Source organism: Gavia stellata, chromosome 12, assembly GCF_030936135.1.
Source record: "Gavia stellata isolate bGavSte3 chromosome 12, bGavSte3.hap2, whole genome shotgun sequence".
NCBI classification, from domain to species: Eukaryota; Metazoa; Chordata; class Aves; order Gaviiformes; family Gaviidae; genus Gavia; species Gavia stellata.
This window is the reverse complement of record NC_082605.1, coordinates 3,112,263-3,135,889: the sequence shown is the minus strand read 5'-3', so window position 1 is coordinate 3,135,889 and position 23,627 is coordinate 3,112,263. Positions and strand designations below refer to the sequence as shown.

At 39.0% G+C, this 23,627-nt stretch overlaps 1 protein-coding gene across 1 annotated transcript in view; it reads right to left on the bottom strand.

The window, feature by feature from the left end:
- The window catches only part of EFCC1 (EF-hand and coiled-coil domain containing 1), a 53,101-nt gene that overhangs the window by 2,765 nt on the left and 26,709 nt on the right, over window positions 1-23,627 (bottom strand). Inside the window, exons 3-6 of the mRNA XM_059823194.1 lie at window positions 12,602-12,747; window positions 8,836-8,971; window positions 8,374-8,539; window positions 1,656-1,814 (exon numbers count right to left, since the gene is read on the bottom strand). Coding sequence (XP_059679177.1) covers window positions 1,656-1,814; window positions 8,374-8,539; window positions 8,836-8,971; window positions 12,602-12,747 — 607 coding nt within the window. The remainder of the gene's footprint in view (window positions 1-1,655; window positions 1,815-8,373; window positions 8,540-8,835; window positions 8,972-12,601; window positions 12,748-23,627) is intronic.

Here is a 23,627-nt window from a genome sequence, read left to right as displayed (position 1 = left end):
TTAATTTTCTGTCGAGACACTAATGCGTGCTTTCTGGGACATGGTCTTGCGATCAGTTCAATTAGCACTTAGAGCACCTGTATCTGCAGAGACAGGTTGTTCTTGTTAAAACTTCAAGAAGTGAAAATAGGTGGAAGCTATTCTGGAAGAAGGACGATGTGCCTGCCAGCAGCTCAGGCAATGCTGGCCTGGCTTACTGACGCTGGACATCTGCCTTCTGCTCGTCTGCCCCAGTGGGGACTGGGGCGTAGCAAAAAGCAGTTTGCGGTGGGCTGGGATTACACATGACCTCTGTGACACAGTGTGAAGTTTTAATTGTCCTAACAGGGCGTGCGTTTGCCTTTGGACAGTCATTGCTTTGTAGTAGGTTCTGTTGAAAATGAGATGCTTGGGGTATTTAAAACATGAAGGTAAATATGCTGGGGAAGTGCCACCTAAAAACCACAGTTTCTGATGAATAACCTTTCTTTTGTCTGAAGTATATCCCAGCAGGGATTTAGGGGGTCCTTGCTAAAGTCTGCTAGGAATGCTGTAAATTATCTTGTTCAATGACAGTATGGTTGCCTCTATTGGTGCTATGGGAGCTGTCAGCACGCGGTGGCATGTTTCTAGCAATGATTAGCATTAAGTGCTATTATCACTGCGATATGGCACATTGTGTGATGGATTGTGTCCTAAGCAGAAATAATTTGCAATAATACAACTGGCCAGTGAATGACATGGTGAAGTCTTGACACAAAAGGTTATTATGCTTGTTGCCAGTTGTAGTCTTTACTAGTTTAATCCTTCATGGGATTGTTATTGATGCATGTGTCAGACTTGCAATATGAAAGTAGAATTTCCATGTCAAGTGCTAAAAGAAGTTACCGAATTATGAGATATTGCACTTGTTCCCTAGAGTCATCAGTGGAACATGAGCGTACTTCAAAGCAAAGTGATCATCTGAGGAAGCATTCTCATCTCATACAGATTAGGGCACAGTTTTGCTGAAAATTGAGGAGAACCCTGAGTCATTATCAAAGAAATGAGCAGTCCAGTGTGGCTCCCAACATACTCCGTGTTCTGCAGATTATCCAATTTGCCCATCTTTTGGCCAGCCCTTACCATTATCATTCCCGAGCAGGAGATTTAAACTTACTTTCTAAAGGAATGAACTGCCATACTGGCCATGCACTTCTCAATGTTATTGCATCAGCTTTTATAAGTCCACATTTGGATTATTAATTAGGTAAGAAACTTCTTACAAAAAATACCTTATCAGTATATAGGAAGGGGTTTTATCCCTTTAATACTGACTCAGTGACACATTAGGATGCGGTTTAACAAAGGTCCTTTTCTAGAAGGAAAAATAATCTTCTAGAATCTTTCTGATTACTAGCATTTTTGTTTTCCTTGTTTCCTTTAGATTTTTGTTTAGAGGATAATGAGAGATTGGAGATCTAGATCCAAGGAGATCTCTAGGCCTCTTTTAGAAAGTCAGCCATAGGGGTCAAAGTTTTCTGCAATCACTGAACAGTTCCCAGGGCAAACACATGTAAAAATGTGTCCTGGTATAAAGGACTTTGTAGTTAATAGAAGGTATGAACATCCTTTTTAGTTTGGAAAGGACACTATCAAAACCAGTTTTAAGTCTCTGGACTGCTTTCTTGCCATACCAAGTCTCGAAGTTGTTGAAGAAGCTGTAAAACATCCATGAGCTTTTCTTCCACCAGTGACAGCCTAACTCTCTCAGTCTCCAACATCTGCAGCTCCATCTTCAACAATTCGGTCTCCTCCACCTTTTGCTGCAGTTCACCTAGCAGTGGGCCTTTCATCTGGACAATGACACAGGAAATTAAAAGCACTGGAGCTTTTCACTTTCTTGCCCAATAATTGCAAAGCTAAGTTTTCCCCTTTATCTGTAAATGTCAGTTCACTCCAGAAGATTATCTTGAAAGGAAGTACATTTCTTTAACGTACTACATAAAGTGAAGAATCAATAGTTGGTAGGAAATGCATGCTTTGCTCTTGCACATAATGGCAGTTCATTCAACACTGGATGCAAGCAGATCATTCAGAAATTTTAAGTACGAGCATTACTATTTCAGTTTTCTAATCTTTTTGGATTCCTGTAGTCCTCTATGAAGCATAACTAATATGTGTGCCCTCACCAATGTGGTCATATTTTTGTCTTGCAACTCCTCCATTATCAATCATCTGTACATTCAGTGAAACAAGAAGGTAATTAGCTAATTTCTTCTAAGTATTTTGGTTAAAAAAAAAAAAATTAAAAGGATCTTAAGGAAAAATTTTTAAGATTCTGGTTCTGAAAAACATTGGCATGCTTGCTTGGTGAAGCACTGGTTTGCAGCTAAGCACAGAGAAGTCCAGATTCAACAAGACTTTTGAACACTACAGAAATCCTGGGCAGGAGGGGTCTCCTCAGACCTGGAACTTCCAAAGCTGAGCTGACCTGTCAGTTGTCTCAGACCTCCCTGTGAAAAAATGTTCAGGATTTGAAATGTTACTTTTGTTTCAACACAAAATCTAAGTGATGTATTTTGAACTACAAAGCTGCCACACCATTTGCAAAAGTATCTTTGCTTGTCACAGACCCAGGCCTGGTGCAGATACATGGCCAAGTTGCTAAAAAGAGCCTGAAGAGCATTCCCTGGAAAATATGTCACTTAAATACTAATTTTGCACCTTTGAGAGCACTGACAGGTTTCAGGTTTGTCAATAAAAATAAATTTATTTCTCAATCATTACTATGTCCAGCATTCTGAAATGTTACCATTTTTTGCAATTTCTTGCTGCAAACAGAATCTAACTTTATTTATTAATATTACACTGAGAACCAAAATCACATGGGCGAAGTGCCAAGTTTGTGCCTCTGTTAACCCCATTTTGTTTTCATCTTTTATCCTTATTGCAGTTTTAGGAATAACTAAGGAGAGAGTTGAACTAGAAGAGCCGAAGGCGTTAATATGCACACTATTTAATAGATTTTTTGGGTGGAAATCTGTATCCTAATGAATTTTAATAGATGGGAAGGAACTTCAGTTCCCTAAAATACAAGTGTCATCAGAGTGAAAAAAGAAAATAATCCCTGATCCACACCAAGCGCTCTAGAAGGTAATTTTAGTTTCTGGCAGCGCTAATAGTATTAGTTGGCACTTATTCCCCCATCGGACGGAAATCAGCCTGTTCCATTAGCTCTCCATGAGCTTTGCCCTGTGAGGCGCTCCAGCTCCTCCGAGCAAGACAACAGCTACAGAAGTCTGGATCCTTTAATCTGGTCCATCTGCCAAGCAATGATTTCAGCATCCCTATCTGAACATCCCTTTTAGATGAATACACTAACATTTCCCTGTATGGAGAGCCAACTTTGTTACCACCAATGTGGCAGCGGTCTGACTGAGACAACAAATACTCAAGAGGCTGTGGGAGGTCTTCAGTGAATTAAACATATGGTTTCCTTTATTATATTACAGGTTGCCTCTGCATTGTAAGTACCACCTGTTATAGATATGCACTAAACACATGAAGTAGTTGTGTTCCCTTGTAGAGCTGAAGCACTGTCATATCAAGTAACACAGAGGTAAAAAGGTCATTATTCTTAAGTGTAACTTATGCGATTAAACAGATGCTCATGGAAATTCATAACCGGTGCCCATCTATCCTGGTCCTGCTCTCTGTCAGGCTCCTGCACCCCTAACATCACTTAGCTGCCGCTTTAGTCATGCTGGCAAAACTGCTGTTCTTGGAAAGCTGCGCAGGGACTCCTCTGTCCCCTGCTGGGTGTTACTCCAAGGCTGTAGGCCGTGCCGTCAGCCTTACGTACAGCCACAAATAGGAGAAGTACAAACTTTTCTCTTTACTATGCATGCCACTTGAGTTCTCCATAGTTGTCTAGTGTCATGACCAGCTGCTTAATTTGTATAGACAGCGCAGGCAACATGCTTAGCTGAGAGTGCCACTTGTGATATTTGGACATTTGTTGCTGCTGCTGCCTCTTTTTCCCTCTTCATTTTGACTGCTCCTACAAAGCCCTTTTTGTTTGTATTTCCTATACTATGGCTAGTAAACTGCTTTCCACAGCAGCTATACCTTAACAGTCACTTGGTCATATATCAGGATCCTAGTTTCACGATACCTTTGTTTCATTTATATGTATGGGTATGCAGGTTTTTTGTCTTACTGTGCTTGAAGACAGTGGCTCAGTGTACCGTTAAAACATTCTCCCAGATTATTTTCCCTAGCTTGGTTACATCGAGCACCTGTTCTTACCTTAACTTTTGCAATAAAATAATGACAATAGTTAAGCATAAGCTATTTTTAAAACTTAGATACTGGGGAGGGATGGTCAGTAGTTAAGTCACAGGGCTCAGAGGAGCGGGTTTTGCTTTTAGCTCTGTCAAAGTCCCTCAGCAGAGCCTGATTTTGGATCTGTGCCTTGTTTGTGAAATGGAAATACTACTTTGCCAAATACCTGTTTTGAGAATAAGTCAGCTGCTGATATCCAACCCTCTTATAAAAGGGGCTTAATGCCACAGGGAAAATCTGAGCTCTGGAGTAGTGTGTACAAATACATCTAGGACAATGAACAATTAATATGCAAAAATCCCTTAAGGAATGTAAGAGAAAATAATTCTATTGTATTTTCTACAAAAGTTAAGGAGGCTCTCATGTTAGAGCCATTTTTACAAGCAATGAACCTGAGATACAATTTTCAAAACAGGGAGAAAACAGTAACAGAAAGGCAGAAAGAAGTGCTGAATGGTGCTGTGCGATTTATCTTTTAAATCATTTCACCCTCAAAGGACTGGAAGGTGGCAAATGTAGCAGCAATTTTTAAGAGAGGCTGCAGAGATGATCTGAGGAACGGCAAATCACCTCAAGAGTATTGGTAATTCTGTCAGGCAAATTGATAGGAACTGTAATGGAGAAGGGACTTGGTGAATACATAGATGAACACACTGAAGAATCTGTTAGATTTCTTTGAAAGGGTCTATGAATACATATGGATAATATTAATTCAGTTGATAGAGTGTATTTTGAATCTGCAAAAAGCTTTTGATAAGATTCATCACCAAAGACTCAAAAAAAAAAAAGAAAGTAACTTACTGCCACAGGGCAGTAGCACAGGTGCTGCCACGGACTTGGAGGTGGTTAAAAGGTGGGGATAGAGCACAGGGTGACAGACCAGGACTGAAGGCTTCACAATGGAGGGAGATAATTGTTAGGGTCTCACAGGAGCTGGGTTAAGACCTGAGCTGTTCAGCATATTCATAAATGATTTTTAAAAAAGGTGAATGTGAAAGTGTTTAAGTTTGCTCTCAACACAATTTTGTGAGGGTAATCAAAACTAAAGCTGCCTATGAAGAATTACAGCAGGAGTTCATGATATTGAATAGCTACGGGCAGTAAAAGGTCAGATGAAATTCAATGTCCATAATGCAAAGTAAGGCACGTAGGAAAGGTACACAATGTCGTACGTATGCAGTGATGATGACTGCCACTCAAAAAGGAGATCTAGAAGAGCTGTAATCTCCTGAAAACAGCTCAGTGGTCAGCAGAGATCAAAAGGATACATGCCAGGAGCTATTAGGAAAGCAACTAGGGACAAAACAGAAACTATGATTATGCCGTGATGGGCTTGCATTTGAATACTAAGCACATTTTCAGTTCTCCTCATTCAAAAAGTGTAATAGAGTTTGAAAAGTACCTTGAAGAATAAAATAGAATAACAGAAGTAAGTAATGGTTTCTATACCAAGAGAGCTGAGGCAGACTAGGAATGGTGAAAACTGAGGCAGTATTTCTGGTGGTAAACGTCTGTAAAATTATGAGGGAAAGATCATTTGCTGATTCCCAAGCACAAAAACGAGGTGACAGTGGATGATCGGGAGCAGATTTAAAGCTAACAAAAACAAATCCTCAAAACCTGTTCCTTTCTAACTAGTATGTGGGAGTCCTTGCCCTGAGATGCCAAAAGCATCACTAGCTTTAAAGAAAGGAAAGGCAAATTCATGGTAAATAGCTCCAATACTGGCCATTTAACATGATACTCCATGCAACATCCAGTTCAAGATGTGTCTATCCCTAGTGTTTTGGGACCCACGTGAGTAATACCAAGAGGAAAATCCTCTGTACTGTTTCTCATTGCTTTTCTCTAAGCAACTGCTGCTTGCCATCAGGCGTGTGCTATTAGGATGAACTTTTCATTTGACCCTGTATAGCAGGTCATAAACTAATTGCCTTTGTAATTAAGCTGACAGTTTGTATGCAAACCTTTATAGAAAATCATTGGCATTTCTTTGTAACACTACACTGGGCAACTTATCACTTTATTTTTAGAATTCACTCATATTTTCTCCATCTGTTATCCCCAGGTCCTGACACCTTCATCACCCTGTCTTCAGTAGAAACTGTTTTTAAATGTTCCGTTGTTGGAAAGTAGAACTTTCTAGACATGACAGATTTCAGAACTCTTTTATCCCCTGGTTTTACAGTCTTAGACTGAAGCAATTATTAATCGCTGTTTGAGTGTTGCTCTTCACTTGCCTGCTGAGTTTGTTACTTGTTAGCTTTGTTGTTATTTGTCTAATTTTCATCATCGAGCAGGTCCAAATAGAAGAATATAAAGCAATGTATAAGGTAGTTTTGTCAGGTCACCAGAGAAGGTGTTCTTGGCGGTTTATTTATTAAGCCAATATATTTATTTGCAAGTTAGATGAGAGAGAGCATTTCTCAGTCTTCCAATTTGCTTTATGTTGATTACAGGAACAGTCACCTTTTTGAAAGCGATTACTTATTACTTGTCTGTCTGTTTTGTAGCATAAAAAAACCCAAACCTATAACTGCACACAGGATATAAATGCTGGCTAAATAAAAGTAGGAGGGTTTAAGAATAAGTTTCTAACAGGCTCAAAATGATTCATCCTACTGATTTTAAATTCATGTTGCAGTGAGTTGGCACTCTGTCTTATTCACTTCCCTGCTTGTCTTTAAATCAAGAGCAACAGTTTCCATTTTTGTCCTGGAATTTGGTATTAATCTATCGATAACATACTTTCCTGAACAAGGTGAACTAATATCCATCAGCAGAGATTAAAAAGAAGGCAATATGATACTGCAGAAGAAGATGAGTACCTCTGAATGGAAAAAAGGAGAAGAAGAAAACTGGCACTACCTACAGGAAGGTAGTTCCTTTCCTATAGGTAAAAGAATAAATATAGTTTTTTATGTGGGCTGATGTCAACCAGTATAGAAGGAAGCTTTGTGTTGTATTACAGGAATAAATTGTTACTGAATAGTGCGTATTGTGTAATACACAAGTATGATTTTATTCTGTTTTTAAATGTTTTTCCTCACAAGTAAACTCCTTCATTTAATTTAGTCAAGGGGGAAAATGATACTAAATACTGATAAAAATCAAAGGATGGCAACATGTAAAGAAGTTGAATAGTTTACTCTTACTTTAAATAGTTTACTGATTAATACAGTCCTTCCAGAACTACTGAAATCTTTACACTCCTTTTAAAGAAGGGGTATAAAATACTGAACAAGCACTAACTGAACCTTAAGACAAAGCAGACCAAAGCAATGCATATGATGCACTACTTTTGTTTCACAGAAAGATTGCTGGCATTTAAATCTGTGCCTGTCAATGGCTGAAGTTGCAGTATTTAAACAGTAAGATTACATGGGACTACTAGGATACTGCACTGAGGCTTTTAACTACTGTGGTAGAGATACAACCTCTGCTGAAGGAAAATTGAACATGCTGCTAAGCTTGAGAACTAATTTTTTATTTATTTATAGATATATCGGTCTAAGCCTGAGAACCAGCCAGTGTAAACTGGATGATTTCCTCTGAAGGATTGCAAAATGGTGGGCCCCTGCATCTCAGTCAGCTGGAGGGATTTCTTGAAAAGTTATTGTGCTTCCAGAGGAGCTGGATGTCTTAGGACATGTGGAGTGTTTCATCCACAGCTGAGGAACCACTCAAAGCTGCCTATAGTAACCCTAAGGTGAATGTGCGGTTCTTTGGTCTGTAGTGGTATTAATCCCAAACGTAGCATCAGTGAACATCTTAAACCATTTCAATAAAGGATAGTATTTGAAGAGCCTGTGTCTGACTCTGGCTGGTGTACATCTTATCCTCTAAATAAATGGAGGTTCAGGTAGGAACCAGACTGGAAATGCAGGCGTTAGAGGAAAGCATGAGATGTTTGAGCTGACGAACTAATGCCACAGTAAGAACATCAGCAACAAAGAGCAGAATGGCCAGAATAAAATATAAATGCATATGGATATAAATGCATATGGATATAAACACAGCTACTTAAAGTAGCTGTAACTCTTTCACAGCCTGCTTGGCACCTGTTACCTCTTCCATGTTTGTTTCCAGTTTTTTCATTTCATGCCCTTTAAGCTCAAGCTGTTCAGTGAGCTGTGTGATCCTCTCCGCGAGCTCCGCAGGGGCTGTTTCATAGCCGTCAGTATTGGTGGTCTCCAAGTAAGACATTAGCTTTTTCCACATTTTTTCATCACATCTACATTAAAAAAAAATAAATTAGTGACACCTCACAATGAAGGTCTATGTTTGTAAAAGCCACTTTTCCTGCAAAACTCTTGGCAGGACAGATCACAAATTAGCATCCTAGATGACACTGATTAGGGTTAGGTGGGAATATCCAACATGTTGTTTCCCGTGAGCTGCAAAGGATGGGCAAAGGAGCCTGCTGATTTTGCTGTATAGTATTACTGCTTCTTACTGAAGCCATGGTGCCTTCAGGTCGTGAAATAATCTTTACAAAGGGCTCAAACACCATTAATCTCAGAAACATACCCACTGCCACAGCAAGGGAGATTGGCCAGTATTTTCTTCATTTGGTCCACCTGGGGTTGCGGGTCTCCTGCCCACTTCTCCTCCTCTTCATCAGAGGCAGCCTGGCCCTCCACAGAGCGGAACAGCTGATCCTCTGCTCAAGAAACCAACAACCGCTTAGTAACAAAACAACAACCCTGATGTGCTGCAGCTGTGGCAGTTTAAACTCCTGAGACTGAGAAGGAGAGCAGTGAGATTTTAAAAACCCCAGTGAAAGACAGCACAGGGTCCTTCAACATCCATGGAAAGAGGCTCTAAAGCTAAGGCAAGGGAGGCTCAGCAAAGATAATTATTTTGAGAGTCTTGAACACCTCAGCAGTCTTTTGCAGGTAACTTGTAGCTATTTCACTTCAAGTCTCTTTTTTCCTTTAATTAACTTTAATGTAAGGATAAGTGTGTTATTGGGGGGGGCAATTGCTGTTCATATATACAATTGAATACACACTTTTCAAGAGGAATGGGAAACCATTGTACTGTGTAAGACTTTTTTTGTATAGTCATTGTACCAGCTGAACACATATTCAGAGTGCAGGAATTTGAAATAAATGTTCTCTAATTCATTCCCTTACTGTCTTTTGTAGGGACAGTGATTTTAATATCTAAATGTAATATTAGACCTGTAGCTATCTAATGTTTAGTTATATCTTTTTTTACCTAAGCTAATGTCTCCTCACATGCCAAATAAATTATAAATTAACTGTCTACAATACATGTAACTATATGTATACTGTTACAGTGAAATTTCAATGCTTTTTTTAGCTGTATCTTATAAGAGCTAGCACATTGAACTCCTTTTATCACAAGAAGATATTTACTGGGACTTAGAGGGTTATTATGATGCTTGTAACTTACTGGGAGTCTTTTGAAACATTGAGTACATGAAAAGCACTGGTCACATCTTTATTCTGAACATTTATTTTGAGTTAACATCAGGTTAAGCCAATGTCAACATGATTTTAAATTTTATGATTTACCTTAATCACTGTCAGTTAATTAAACAGGCTTAATGAATTCTAACGGGGGATCAAGTCAAATGCTGTTACTTCTTCAAATATTGAAACACATTTGACCTTAGGTAGCATTACAAGTGTGCATATTCAGCTCATTCAGCCCAGGGAAGGTGGGTTCAAGGGGATGAGCCACCCAGCAGAGACTCTCAGGTACATGATTTTCTGTCTCATTTCAAAGGCACAAGCATGTGCAGTTCAAGCTAAAATACCACTTTCAGCTGTCCCTCTTAGGAGGGCTTCTATGTGATCCCCAGCCCTTGGGCAGCAGATGGTCGCTCACAGCCGCGGTGTTTGGCAGGGTCCCCTTCAGAGGGCAGGCGTGTTGCACCTCTGCAGAAGCCCTTCGCTGCCGGGCTGCCAGCCCATGGGGTGTTTAACCCCCTCTCAGGTCTGTTTTCAGTAACAAAGGAAAAATGGCCGGGTGTTTGGTTCTTTTCTTTCTTTTGGTTAACACTCAGCATATGTTTGTTAATGCAATTTTCGTTCTAGTAGCATTCAATGTGCCTAATTTATAGGTTATAATGTTCAATAATTTATTGTCTAAGCAGGAACAAAGCTTAGTTGCATGCAGTGTTGCTCTTTAATTAGAGAATGAATGTCTGCACTTTCATGGCAACCCTTACACTGTACAAAGTAATTTATTAGAAGCGCTTTCTTTCTGTAAGGCTGTGCAAAATAAAACACGAAAGACTTTCTGTTTTCAAGCTGTGGTACATTAATAGTGAACTTTTCCTATAATAATTTATTTTCTTGCCGTAGGAGTTCAAAAGGATAATGATCAGAGTTTACAACTGTTGTGGCAGCCATGAGAACTGATCACCCAACACTACGGGTTCCTTGAAGAGCTTCAGATTGGTATGTTTAATCCAGTAAATTAACTGCAGCATCTGGCATAGCAGACACTCAGATTAGGTTGTTAAAAATGGAGGAAAAGGCATGCGAATCTCAAGCTGTCTTCATGCTAAGATATCTTAGACATTTGCAGTGCTTTTTTTGTTTCCTTCCCCCACCCCTTCATGGGAATGTCTTCTGCTCTGATTGAATGTGTATGTACAAGAGACTATTTTTTACATCCCCCTTGAATGTTATGATTAGCAGGACCAGAGGGGAAAAGCAAAACTTCTTACGCATCTCTTTTAATAAAATACTGGCTTTATGTTAAAATTCTCCTGCTAAGCTAATATTTAAAAAATTATATTCTGTTAGTAGAATCATAGAGCACTTCACAAATTAATGCCTAAATAATAAACTAGCTAATGTAGAATAACTTACCCAATTCCATTGATGCAAGTGCTCTTCTGCTCTAAGAAATTAATATTTATTGAAGTGTGTATAAAAAAGTTATAAATAATTCTGCATCTGGGTTTATTTATGTAGTATATCTAGGTTTATCCCAGATGTTCACACTATTTTTAAAATTTTTTCAGCTGAGTTATTTTTCTTTTCTGCCTAACTAATCCTTTCTCACTTGATGGAAGAACACTTTTTCACATTTTAAAATTCTATAATCCCACAATTTATTTGTTTGTAAAGGTTTTGTGATAAAGCTGTTTCTACTTGAAATATGGGTAGTGTAGGTGTCTGATTTGATAAAAATATTTGTAAAAGCAGGTTTAGTTTATAAGTCTAACCACATGGAGAACATGCTTCAATGTTAATTGTATTTACGTGTCATTATTCTTGACATTCCTGAGCAGCTGCTTGCCAGCTGCATTCAATACATACCTAAAATCTAATTTTTTGTCACTACATCCAGCTCTTCAGTCTTCAGTAAAGGTGCCTTGTTACTTACAGTTAGTGTCAGATAAGTGCTTTTGTCTTCTTTGAACTAGATGTGTCCAAAAAAAAATAATCACTGAAGGTAAGCCAAACTTACCAAACTTTGCATTTGCTGTCTACTTGGCATGTAAACCACTACCGGGCGGGGGGGAGAAAAAAAAATGTTTGGCTTTTAAGATGGCTATCATAAATGTGTCTCATTGTTACAGCAGCTAAATGACACCCCCCAAAATGGCTGTCTCTTTGGGAGCCCTTGTAACTGTCTGCTCTACAAAAGCCTAGTCAAGGTCATTGATAGTGAGAGCCAGTCTTGGCAAACCTGGTGAGTTTAGAAGACTTTCAAAGAATGCTTCATGCGGTCCCATGAGAAATTGCAAGTGTACAATGTTGTGGCAGTAGTTAGTATTATGTGTGCTCAACTGGCTAGACCTTTTCAGAGTTACTGAAGCGGCCAGGATGTTTCCAAAGAGTGTGACTGTGTAGAATATTAACTGCAAACGGTTTCCTTGGAAATAATTTTAGCTGAAGTTCTGAGTTTTTATTTACAAAGAAATGAAAACTTCATACGTTTAAGCCAGGAAAAAGGTTTTGGTGAACTGAATCGTATGAGGAAAAGCGGTTTTAAATCATAGTTCAAAGTTATGTACAGTTATGCTCTTGCAAGGAGCAGGGAGTTGGACTCAGTGATCCTTATGGGTCCCTTCCAACTCGAGATATTCTATGATTCTAAGTGATATGGTCAGTCTTCTATTAAACATAAAATGATGTGGGGAATGAGAAGTAGAAAGCTGAGATACTACCTTTTATTTAGGTCTAGGATTTCAAGATTCATTAGGATTGGCTTGTGGCTTTGGTAGTTTAATATCTATATTAGTTTTTCTGCTGAGGATCTTACAAATCAGTGAGGAAATAAAGTACTTGGGTACTGGGTTTGATACCGTTCTCAGAAATCCCAGCTCCACCAGTGGGAGATCGTCGATCTTGTTGCACAACAGACAGGCAGTATCTTCCATCTGGTAGGGCTGCTCCCTCTTTCTGCTCTGGGCTGCTGCTTGAGGGAAGCTGAAATCTCCCCATTTCCGATCTGGAAAAGAAGGGCAAAATAAAATGGACTTGTAGGAAATCTGAAAAACCAAGGTGAACGCGCACAGCGTAGCATGCGAATGATCAAATGAAATTGTTCAGACTTGCTATAGAAGAACAGGGGTATCTTCCTTCAGTGCCTGTAAAATCAAGCCCCTGAGGGCTGTGTTTGGTTGCTTCACTAAGAATCAAAGGAATGTGGATTTCAGCTGTTCTTAGGTAATAAGAATTAAATGTTACTTCTAGCTTTTTGTTCAGGTCAAAGACATCTAGAAAGCATGTATGGAAATGGTCTACTCTGGCCATAAACTCTCCCTTCTCTATGGATAGTGATGACAGTGCATGCCTCATTTTTACTGTGGGGACTCATTATAATGTAGTAAGAAACTCATAGTTACATTGGATAAATGGAAATTTGGCATATCCATCCACACATGTAAGGTTTATATCAAATGTTCTCTGAGGAAGGAATAAGCTACCTCTTGGGTACGGAGCTAAATGAGCACCAAGTCCAGTCCATTGCAAGCTTGTGTATGTTACATATGTATGTTGTGTAATGTAATATTATACACTTCATATAGAGTACATTTCCATTGCTTCCTTTTTTACTATTTAGAAAACAGTTTACTTTAAATAGTTACATCAGGATGTTTTCCTATTTAGAGTGTATAATGTGGTTATACTTTTCCCAATAGGAGCTGTCATGTAGTTCACAAAGAATCTATATGCAGAAGAAAGCAAACCAAATTCAGTTTTACAGTAAATTAAGTTCCCTCCAAATTCTTTCTAAGATTAGTTTTGGTCTGGTGAATGTTGAATATTCCTTGTGCTTAACACATTAAATATTCATCAACAAAAAGTGAGAGTTAAAACACTTAGCAAATTGGTCCTACTGAAACAAGTTGTGTAATGTGATCTTTTTGTACAAATCTTCTAAATACTTCCTGCCCGTAAATTGAACTACTGCTAGGAACTGGGCTTTAGATGTAGTAATAGAAAAGCTGCTGCCAAGTTAGAGATGAATATTGCAGAGAGCTTTTGTTTAATCTAACGCAGCTGCTGTCAGTTCCTGAAGAACCACACCAATATTAGTTCCCTTGTTGCTTGTGAAAGTATACTAAGTAAATAAGATCATGAACTTAACAGCAACAAAAGTCAGTATTTCAAAATATCTGTAGGGACAGAAGCTGAGGTAAACCACGCTTAGGAACCAGCACTTCTTTTACCCCCTCAAGTAGAGCTGACTGCATAAAAACTAATGACGTATTTCATTACAATTTATGGTATTATTTCGCTTAGCAACAATTGAATTTCCTGTAAAGTCAAGGGAAATAGCAGTCTCCAGAATGGAGCCTGGCTAGTCATTTAGCTTCATTAGTTCTGGAAGAAATAATTTTGAAGTAGTGCACAAATAGCAAGTGCTATTAAGCTTGGGCATTCAAAACGGGGGTTTCTGGAAGCATCGCAGAGCTTCAGTGTTCTGGACAGTTACTGTGGAATATAGTAGTATTTCCTTTCAGAAGAATGTTACATTTTGTTTTTTCTGAAATGTGCTAATTTCCTTCATTTTTAAGACAAAAACATTTTGGGGTCTGGTACTCAGTAAGAATCCTTTACAGTCTCTTGAGGACTGTAGCTGATACTGTGCAGATTGTTTGACCTGCAGCATAATTTAGATCTGTTTCGATTTTGGAGATTTCTTGAGTTAGTTCACATAATACAGAGATGTTGACGTTTCAGTGAATATTCATTGTAGTCACAAAGTTGGTTACGATTTTAACCCATAAACATTGAGAATATTCAAGTAACATGAAAATATTTTCTAGCAAAAGTGGGTAAATGCTGTGATGTTTATTGGGAGATCTGCTGGTGGTATAACTTCTTACATCTGGCAGCCTGGTTTCAATTTAGCTTGCAGTCCAAGGAACATTAAGAAGTTTGGGGGGGGGAAAAAACAATCCTTCCCATAAAATTCAGGACTTAGAATAGCAGACTCCCTCCACTTAGATGAGATTCAAGGCAGACCTAAATAATAGCTTTCACTTCTCTGTAGTTCTTGTAAGGGAACTTGCAATTAGTTGATGAAATACAAAGTACAAGCTGATTATTCTATAGTAATTTTCTTGAGAGGACTTCACTCAATCCAATGTGGAAATATTAAGGGAGCCATATAGATGGCATGTTTTGTTAGGTCTTTCTGCCCAATATATTGATTAAAGGCAACCATGTCTGTCTTCTCTGGAGATGTTCATCTGGGAAACTAGAAAGAAATTTAAGTTTTGAGCAAGGGTTTTCAGACCCAAATGCTCAAGAATTTAAGTCTTGGTTCTGGCACAGGCTCTATCATTTGCATCAAATCATATTTTGCCTTAGTTTCTCCAACGGAAGAAATGTAGTGAAGTTAGCGTACCTTACACCCTAAATAAGAAGGCAGCACAGATTAAGATACAGCCTTGTTTTCTAGAACCACACATGGACATTATTTCAAGGTGTTTAGGAATGGAGCAGATTTTCCATGTGTGTGAAGGAACATGTGGCCAGACAAGCTGGAATTTCATAGCTTATCCATGCCAGATAAAAATTAAGAAAAAAGCAAGCAGCAGCACGAGTAGATATGCAAGTTCAAAAAAAACCCCCAAGAGATTTTATATTTGATCAGCTAATATATAATGTCAAGGATCTGTTGGAAATAACAGAAGTGGAAATTTGTTTTGGTGCATCTTGCCAGGAGTCCAGTATAATGTGATGCTGGGCGCTGGTTTATCCACGGTAGTGCCCGGGGAAGGTGACAGAAAAAGACAGGCCCAACAGCCTGCTGACAGAGGTAAAGGGAGGGGAAATGTCCCGTGCAATAGAGTTCCAACACATGGGTGTATAAACACCATTGGTTTTCATTTGTGTCATTCAAAAACAGTTTACAGGAATAATCTGCCAAGTTCAGTGCCAAAGATTAGGACACGGAGCTAGAGATCTTTTTGGCTATACAGAAATTGTGAGGAGGAGAAGGGGGCTGCTAATACTGCTCATGTAGCTGCAAGGGCAAACTTACCATTCCTTTAAACTATAACTAGAAAGTAAACATGAGATGGATTGAAGAAGGTTCTCATCAGAAGTGTTGCACGGAACTAGAAGAATAAGGATACTAATGAATCTCTGCTGCCTATTGGAAGAAAGGGGCTGTTTCCTTTTAATTTTGCCATTGATACAGGAGCCTACATTGACTTTGGAGGATATTTCAAATTTCTGACTGGATTTTCTCTGCTTTTTGGACTTTAAAGCAGATGCAACCAAACAGCACAGAAGGTTTAATTTCTTAGGGTTGCTTCATGTGCCTTAGTTCATTTTTGAAGTACACAGCATTTCATCATCGTTCTCAAGTGAGGTGATGGAGGTATGAATGGAGTCATAGTGGTGCTTTTTGGTAGGAGAACAATGAAACACCATGATCTGCTGACATCTCATCATGTGATTTAACCACGAGGTCATTTTTTCCTATCTGGAAGGTTTTTATTTTCTTTAATGCCAAATCTGCACTCTTAGTTTTCAAGGGGCAGGGGTTTCAGGATTTAAAGAAGAGCATAACGGAAGAGGTGAACTGGTATGCTTGTGCTGTCATGGTAAATGCTAAAAGGAGGAATCTTCACTCATTCTTAAACATAGGTTCAATTCTTTTCTCATTAGTATTCATACAGCATCTAATGGGTCTTCATAAATGAGAAGAGTGAATAAACAGCACATTTGTTTAGGGCAAAGATCAGAGGGGAAAGTAGTGCTGAAGATGCCTGGGAAGTGTTTGTGTATGGTGCAGTGTGGCAAGGCTTCCATGGAGACAGGCAAACAGTCCACATTCATTTGAAAGTCTTTGTACTGAGGATAATGAGCAGCTAGAGAAGGAAAATTGAAGAGGGGAGAGTTTGCAAAGTACTGGACCTTAAAGTAATGTCCGTGACTAATTGGCTTTTAATTGGCACTCCTGTTATTGTTATGGAAACTTCTAACTGCAGCAAAACCCACCTGCTTCTGGCACTAAACAAATCTTTGACTTAAATAATTCCTGACTACTCATAAAATAACTCTGAGGAATTATTTAGCTTTGCATTCATAGACCTTTAACCAGTCTCTTTCAGAGACTTATTTACAGCAGATCAAACAGCTGTGTGAATATGTATGTGCATTGCCCGAAGTATAGTTATACAAACTAAGCTATGCTTTATTTTAGAAGTGTGTGACTTGTGTTTTTTAACCAAAATGAGGTGTGATTTTTATTTTTGTAGTATTTCACTTGAACTGTCAGAGTTCAGGGAACTCAGAATGGTTGCAGTTTTGGCTTATCCCCTGCAGGGAATTAGAGTTTAGAAGGTGTGCGTATTTTTGGTTTATTTATGACTTTTCATTTAACGTTCAGATCAAATGTGTTTTCACGCTGGAGCAAAGTGTCTGTGTAGGTTTTCTGAATACATCTGTCTTTGGTGCTGTAAGCTGTGAACCCCTCTCCAACAGAAATTGTATGAATGAACTTTCTCTGATCAATTCAGATTTTAAATTGCTTAATCTCATGTTTTAAATTGCTTGATCTAAAGCATTAAATATGATTTTGTGAAGTATGAATTTTTAGTAGCTGTAATAAAGATGACTAAATATACTGGATTTATACTGAAATAAGGAGAAGTTTGTAGCTAAAGAGCCTCTACAATACTGGTTACAGTTCTGGGAGGTTTCCTGTTATTGGCTGACAATTTTAATTTTCTTGCCAAAATCACCATCCTCTAGAAAAAAATAATTTTGCTCATGACAACGTGTTTTCTTGCAGAATCTTTCCATCTTCTGGCACATTGTATGTAAACAGGCAAGTCTTGTAATGGTACTGTCATGTGTAGCAGAGTTATGCCTTGCTGTCATGCAGTGCTCTTCCTATGATGATTTCGAGCATCTTCAAGACAACACAAACCTTTGCAGATGCAGTGACATTACAGAATAGAAATGCGCCTTGTGTTGTCCACACTGTCCCATTCCAAAAAGCAACTTATGTAAGCTCAGACTGTTTGGGGGAAATAGTTTTTCAGAAGATAGCTACTCTTAGCACAGGTCTTTATTGTTCATTTGCTAAGTACTTTCTTGCTACTCTGCTTCTTAAAATCTGAGATCAGTTTAGAAAAAAATGTATTTCCTGGGTGGTACATTGGTGTTCCTGGCACTTTTGGTTCTCAAAGATTTAAATGCAAAGATCTTACATTGCATATTGCTTTCCCATGCCATTTGGGTTGCATTTCTCACAATCCAAATGTTTCTTAGGCTGATCTTTTAGGTTTCAGGTAAGCAAGAATAACAGAAGTAAATGCATTTCTAAAAGGCCTTCGTCGGGAGCACTGACTGTTTTTTAAGAGCTTTGAAGTATTAAACATGCTCCAGTCCATGGCCACAAAGAAATATACAAAACCTTGCCAACAGCTGTGGATCTCTGTTTATGCTAGGTATCCTGGCACTAACAACCAAGAATGGGGTCAGGAAGATCTTCCCTTTGGCACTCTCGATGCTTTCCCTGGCCAGGACACTAGCACAGGGAATGGTGGCTCCCATTCTGCGTCGTCTCATACCTGATCCTATATGCTCTGTGTTGTGCAAGTGCATGTGCTGCTATGAACTGGATTTATGAAATGAGGTGTGTTTTTAAAATATCTCATCCCTTTCTTACTTTTAGAGAGAAGTTTAAAACTTGGATCAGTGCATAGCCCTAAGAGTTGCATCTTTCAGGGGATGGCAAAATGCAGGGCTGTGACAGGAGCAAGCAGTGGGGAGAGATCTTTCAATTGGGTTTTACTGCTGATGGAAACGTGCAATTGAATTACACCCTGAATAGGTACAGTGGTTAAAGTGAGAATGAGAATTACACAACAGCAGACTTGAACATGGAGAAAGGAGACAGGATTGGGGTAGAGATAAAGGGACGGATGATGAGATAAGCAGAAAAAAGTGCTTAAGGGCCAAACATGCTCCCTGATTAAAATTTGGGATGCTATCCAAGTTCTTGAAGTCTTGCCATTACTCTTCTATCAGTAAATGTTTGGGAAAACCATCCACAAATTAGTTTCTCCTCCCTCCCTCACTGCAGGTCCACATGGAGGATGATAATTTACTGTGCTGTCAGTTGCTCAGTTAACTCAGAGCAGAAATCTATGCAGAGAATGTAGAGAATCTGACCCTGTTGGTGGAAAACACAGATGTCATGATGATGCTACCTGATACGAATTCATGTGTTTTAAGTGTATTTGGTTTTTTAAGGTTCTTAACTTAGAAGATGTCAGGAGGTTGCCTTAACCCCTGGAGCACATGCATTATAATATAGTTATTAATTGTGAAATCGCAGTCAGTTTTTCCCTATGTGATCTTTGTCTCCTTCAAGGTGGGAGATGAATGATTTCTGTGGATGGACAACTTTAGAGAGAAGGAAACTTCTGCCAAGGAGGTTCCTTTCTCATCTACTGCAGAAGCTACAAGTAGGTCAGGTGAGACACACTGGGACAGAATAGATAGCGTCCTTGTTAAAACAACTAATGGTCCTATGAGGAAGTAGATTCTACTCCTGCCTCTGCCAGAGACCCTGCATAATGCTAGGCAAATTACTTTAGTTAGGCTTTCTACTCATAATTACTTTGTTACACGCATACAGATAATTGGATTCTGATTTTTTTTTTGGCATGGAATTTGAGACTATAGGCTATGAGAACTGCAGCTGAAGCATGGGATCATGGAAGTTATGCTTTGTGTGGGTTGGTCTGACATACTAGGCACTGTGAACGTTTAGCTAAGTCAGAGTGGGCACCTAAAATTAGCAGAAAATTTTGATGGTAATCTTTCTAGTCTGATATATTACACTGTGATGAAGAGTATATTAAAAACCTAATCGTTCATTTTCAATGTAATGGTTAAGGCCACATTTACAGTTAAGATAAATAGCAGTGCATTAAGCAAGACCCACCTAAGTACAAAACAGGTGCTCTTGTGCATGGATGCACACACTCATACATACATAAATTTATTACAAATAAATTAATAAGGAAGCTGAATTCAAACTCTGTGGGCAGGTTTCGTTCTGTGACTTACATTCTTTTTGGCTCTGAAAGGCAGCTCAAGATCTCAGAGTCTCACTGTTTGGTGTTTTCCTTAACCTTTTTTGGCCTTGAAACTTCAGTTTACCTTTTAATAAACTATTAGTCATTTGAGCTGCTCCATGGAAGATAACATTGGATGATTAGGCTAAACAGATGAGGTAATTATAGTGCTTTTATAAATCCTGTAACTAGCAAAGGATTATACTGCATGGCAGTAGTTCTTGAGTATATCCTTGATGAATCAGACTGCTTTTTGCTCTGTGTGGGGTATTTTAAGGTTAACAGTCACTGCACTATCCAGGAGAAACATACATCACTTTGGAATTATGTCATCCAGATATTCCTGCCCCTTAATGAATTCTTTTGTGACAAAATAAAGGAAATGATTTCCAGATGTTGTTCCACTGGAATAAAGAACTCTGTTGCCACACCCTGCTAGGCAGAAATTCAGATATTTGCACTGAAAATGTGGAGTTTGGATGCACACAATGCAGACCTAAATAAAGCTATTTAGTATCTCTTGTTCTTGATTGAACTATTAGCAGAAAAGCTATTTGCTAAAGTTTGCACAAGATTTCTTGGAATTCTGAATTAAAAACCTGGATCCATATTTCCTCCTAGTCATCGAAATGGAAGTCATAGATCCATTACTCCCTCATCTTATCTGTTACACAGCTCTGCTCTTGAGTTTCCCTTCCTCCCATATCGGAACAATTATTTTAATGTAGTATAACTGAAGTTTGTGCTAAACTGGCAATGTCAGAATTATTCCAAAAGCCCACAAGACTCAACAGAGTATGTGGACTTGGGACTGGTGCTAGGCCCCACGATAATGCTAAGCAGCACAGCAGTCTGTGTCTTAAGAGAAAATACTGAGGGATAGCTGAAGGACCAGAAGGGCTTTATTCAATATTTTACTGACCCACTGACTAACTGTTGGTTAAAAGACAGCATTTCCCTGTTACACCAATATGGCTAAACCTTGTCAGACCAGAGCGCCAAACACCCCTTGGTGGACATTCTAATAGGCCATGTGGGTGCAGCAGTAATCCAGAGTACCGGGCTATGTGGAGGTGAATACTGCTGCTGTTGGTCCTCACCCCATGCCATAACAGCCATTTCCATTGTTTTCTGTAACAGCTCTTTCCCAGCTACGAGAGAAGAGAGGGCCGATGGTACTGCCAGTGGCCTGGATCCAGCCTGCTGGCTGCCACTTCAGCACTTGGGTCTGAGCCAGGCTGCTTTCCACAAGGTACTTTACATCTTGTGGGTGCCCCTCCTCAGGTCAATATCCTCCAACCCCACTCTAAGACCAGACATAGATCCTTCTGCCTGGAGTTTGCTGAAGACTCTGTATTGCAGTATGTTACAAGTCCATGTCAGAGAAGCAGTGCAAAAAATGTACTTCTCCAGCTTATCAGGAAGTGTGGGTCTGAAATAAGGCTGAAGCTCAGATGAGAACAAGTTCCCACTCAAGATTTCCAGCCCTCCTTGCTTCTAGTCAGGTGGACAGTCCCACGGGCAAAACCTCTCTCTAGACAGTTTTTGATATCTCCTTTCAGCCCAGCCCATAAGGAAAAGCAACAGGGGCACGTGAAACCAACCACTCCAACTACACATGCATGAGTTGTGTGTATGTATTCTCCTAAGTCTGTTTGTCCTTCCTGATCTCCAAACTTTTTTTTAGAATTGTCTCTCTCTCCTGGTATCCTATCTTGTATTTTGCATAAAAGTGCTTGAAAGCCTAAAAGCAAAACCTAGTAAGTAAAATACCATGAAATTCTAAAATGCTAACACACATAACCAAGATGCTTGATGTAAGGCATATAAGCCAGATAAAGAAAAGCAGCAGAGCTGTGGTCCTGTAGATAATTTCCTTCTGTCATTGCTTGTATAACAAACAAAACCCCTCATGTACTCCTTCACATAGATGTGTGCTCTTTAATCCCAAGGAATCCTTCTGTTATCTCCTGTGTGCTAGAGTGTCAGTAAAGATCAAATGTCCAGTGATCCTTTTAATGTTTCCTAGATAAAGAAAAGTATTCTCACTAAACAGAGTCAGGGAGTACTTATCAGCAGGATGGAGATTCTACTGAATTCAACTCTTCAAGCTTAAAACATCTGACAGAACAGTGTTTTCCAGTTCTGTTTGATGTATGCAAAACTGCGGATACCACCGAATGTGGCATAAACTCTGAAAGTACCTGTTTACTGGTATGTACATTCCTTCACGACTTATCTCGGAACCTCGTAGGTTTTGCAGTGACAGGAAAGAAAGGTGGCTCACTTAACAGCAACATCATGCCCTAAGCTGGCTGCAAGTTATTTCTGACCAGCTCTTACCAAGCATTTGGGAAAGTATGACATTAATGTTTTTTGACGGAAGGGGCTGCAACCGTCAATTTTGCATCTAAGTCAGATATTACTTAAGCTCTTGCAGGACAACTGCATAAAGGCCTGTTTAGTTGTTTGGTCCCTGCAAGTTCCCAAGTGCTGCACATGAGAGCTGTCCTGTGGTTATTGCTGAGCCCAGAAGCTGATAGTGCGAAGGGAAAACGTAGTTACTGTGAGACCTGAGCCTGAAGTGTCAGTGCCAACAACTGTCTGCTGTGAACGTGGGGAAGTCGTGACTTCTATGTTCCTCAGATCCTGTATCAGGAAACAAGAATAACAATTACCTCATACTGTTGTGTTTTCTGTTTCACTGATGTTTGTAAAAACATCCTTAGATCTTCGGTGAGTGCTATTTCTCTATTAGATACTGTGTAATTCTGCATGCTCCTTCGTATTTAAGCTCTGTGCCTGCTATTCTGATGCTTTTTTGAAATAGTTTGATTTGCTGAAAGCAGCCTGTCCTTTGCTTTCTTGAAGCCTTTATTGTTCTGGTAGGTGACTGTCTTAGCAGTACCTCCAGTTTCTTTATCTCATGAACCTCAGTCCAAGCAGGTTTGCATTGTATTTATCACCAAATTTATTTAAATGTCATCTAAGTTTAACCTTTATGTAATCTCTTTCCTACTACAGCAGAATACTTAAGCAGGTGCATAATTTTAACCAAATATGCAGTCTCATACATAGAACAGTTTAATTACATTTTAGTTTCATTGTATCAGTTGCAATCCTTATATAAACATACACACATCCTTAAACATTTTACCAAGTAAAGATTTCAGTATTACCATTTTCAAATTGACTTGATACAAGTTCAGGTTATGGTTTACACAAGTTCATTTAACAGCTTTCCTCAAGCTTTTGCTTTATAAGCCATTTTTCAGTTTCTGTAATATGATTATACTGTATTCATTTCCATGATGTTCAATAGCATAAAATTGTGATTCATATGGGGCTTAGGGAGTCTTTGGTACTCCTCCGCTCTTCTGTCACCTGCAATTTGCAGGATGACCATATGCAACATCATTGAACATTCATGGAAACCCAACATAAACTAATACAAATATTTAGTGGAGAAAAAAAGGTATGACTAACTTGTTTCTGTCTCTTCCTGAAAACCTAGATGCCATAAATGTAGGTTAATGTATGAATGTGTATAAGAACTCCAGGTTTTATGGATGACTTCCAGTAGGCCAAATGTGGTATTTCAAGGTACTATAAGCTAAACGGTTAAACAACTAGACTATGGGAATAAGCATGCATTAAAAGACATTTAAGAAGTGTAACGTGGGCACACAGCAGGCCAGCAAAGACAGAGACTAAAAATGTAATCACAGTCATATTAGCATTAGCTGGACAGTGTTGCTTGATACTAATAGAT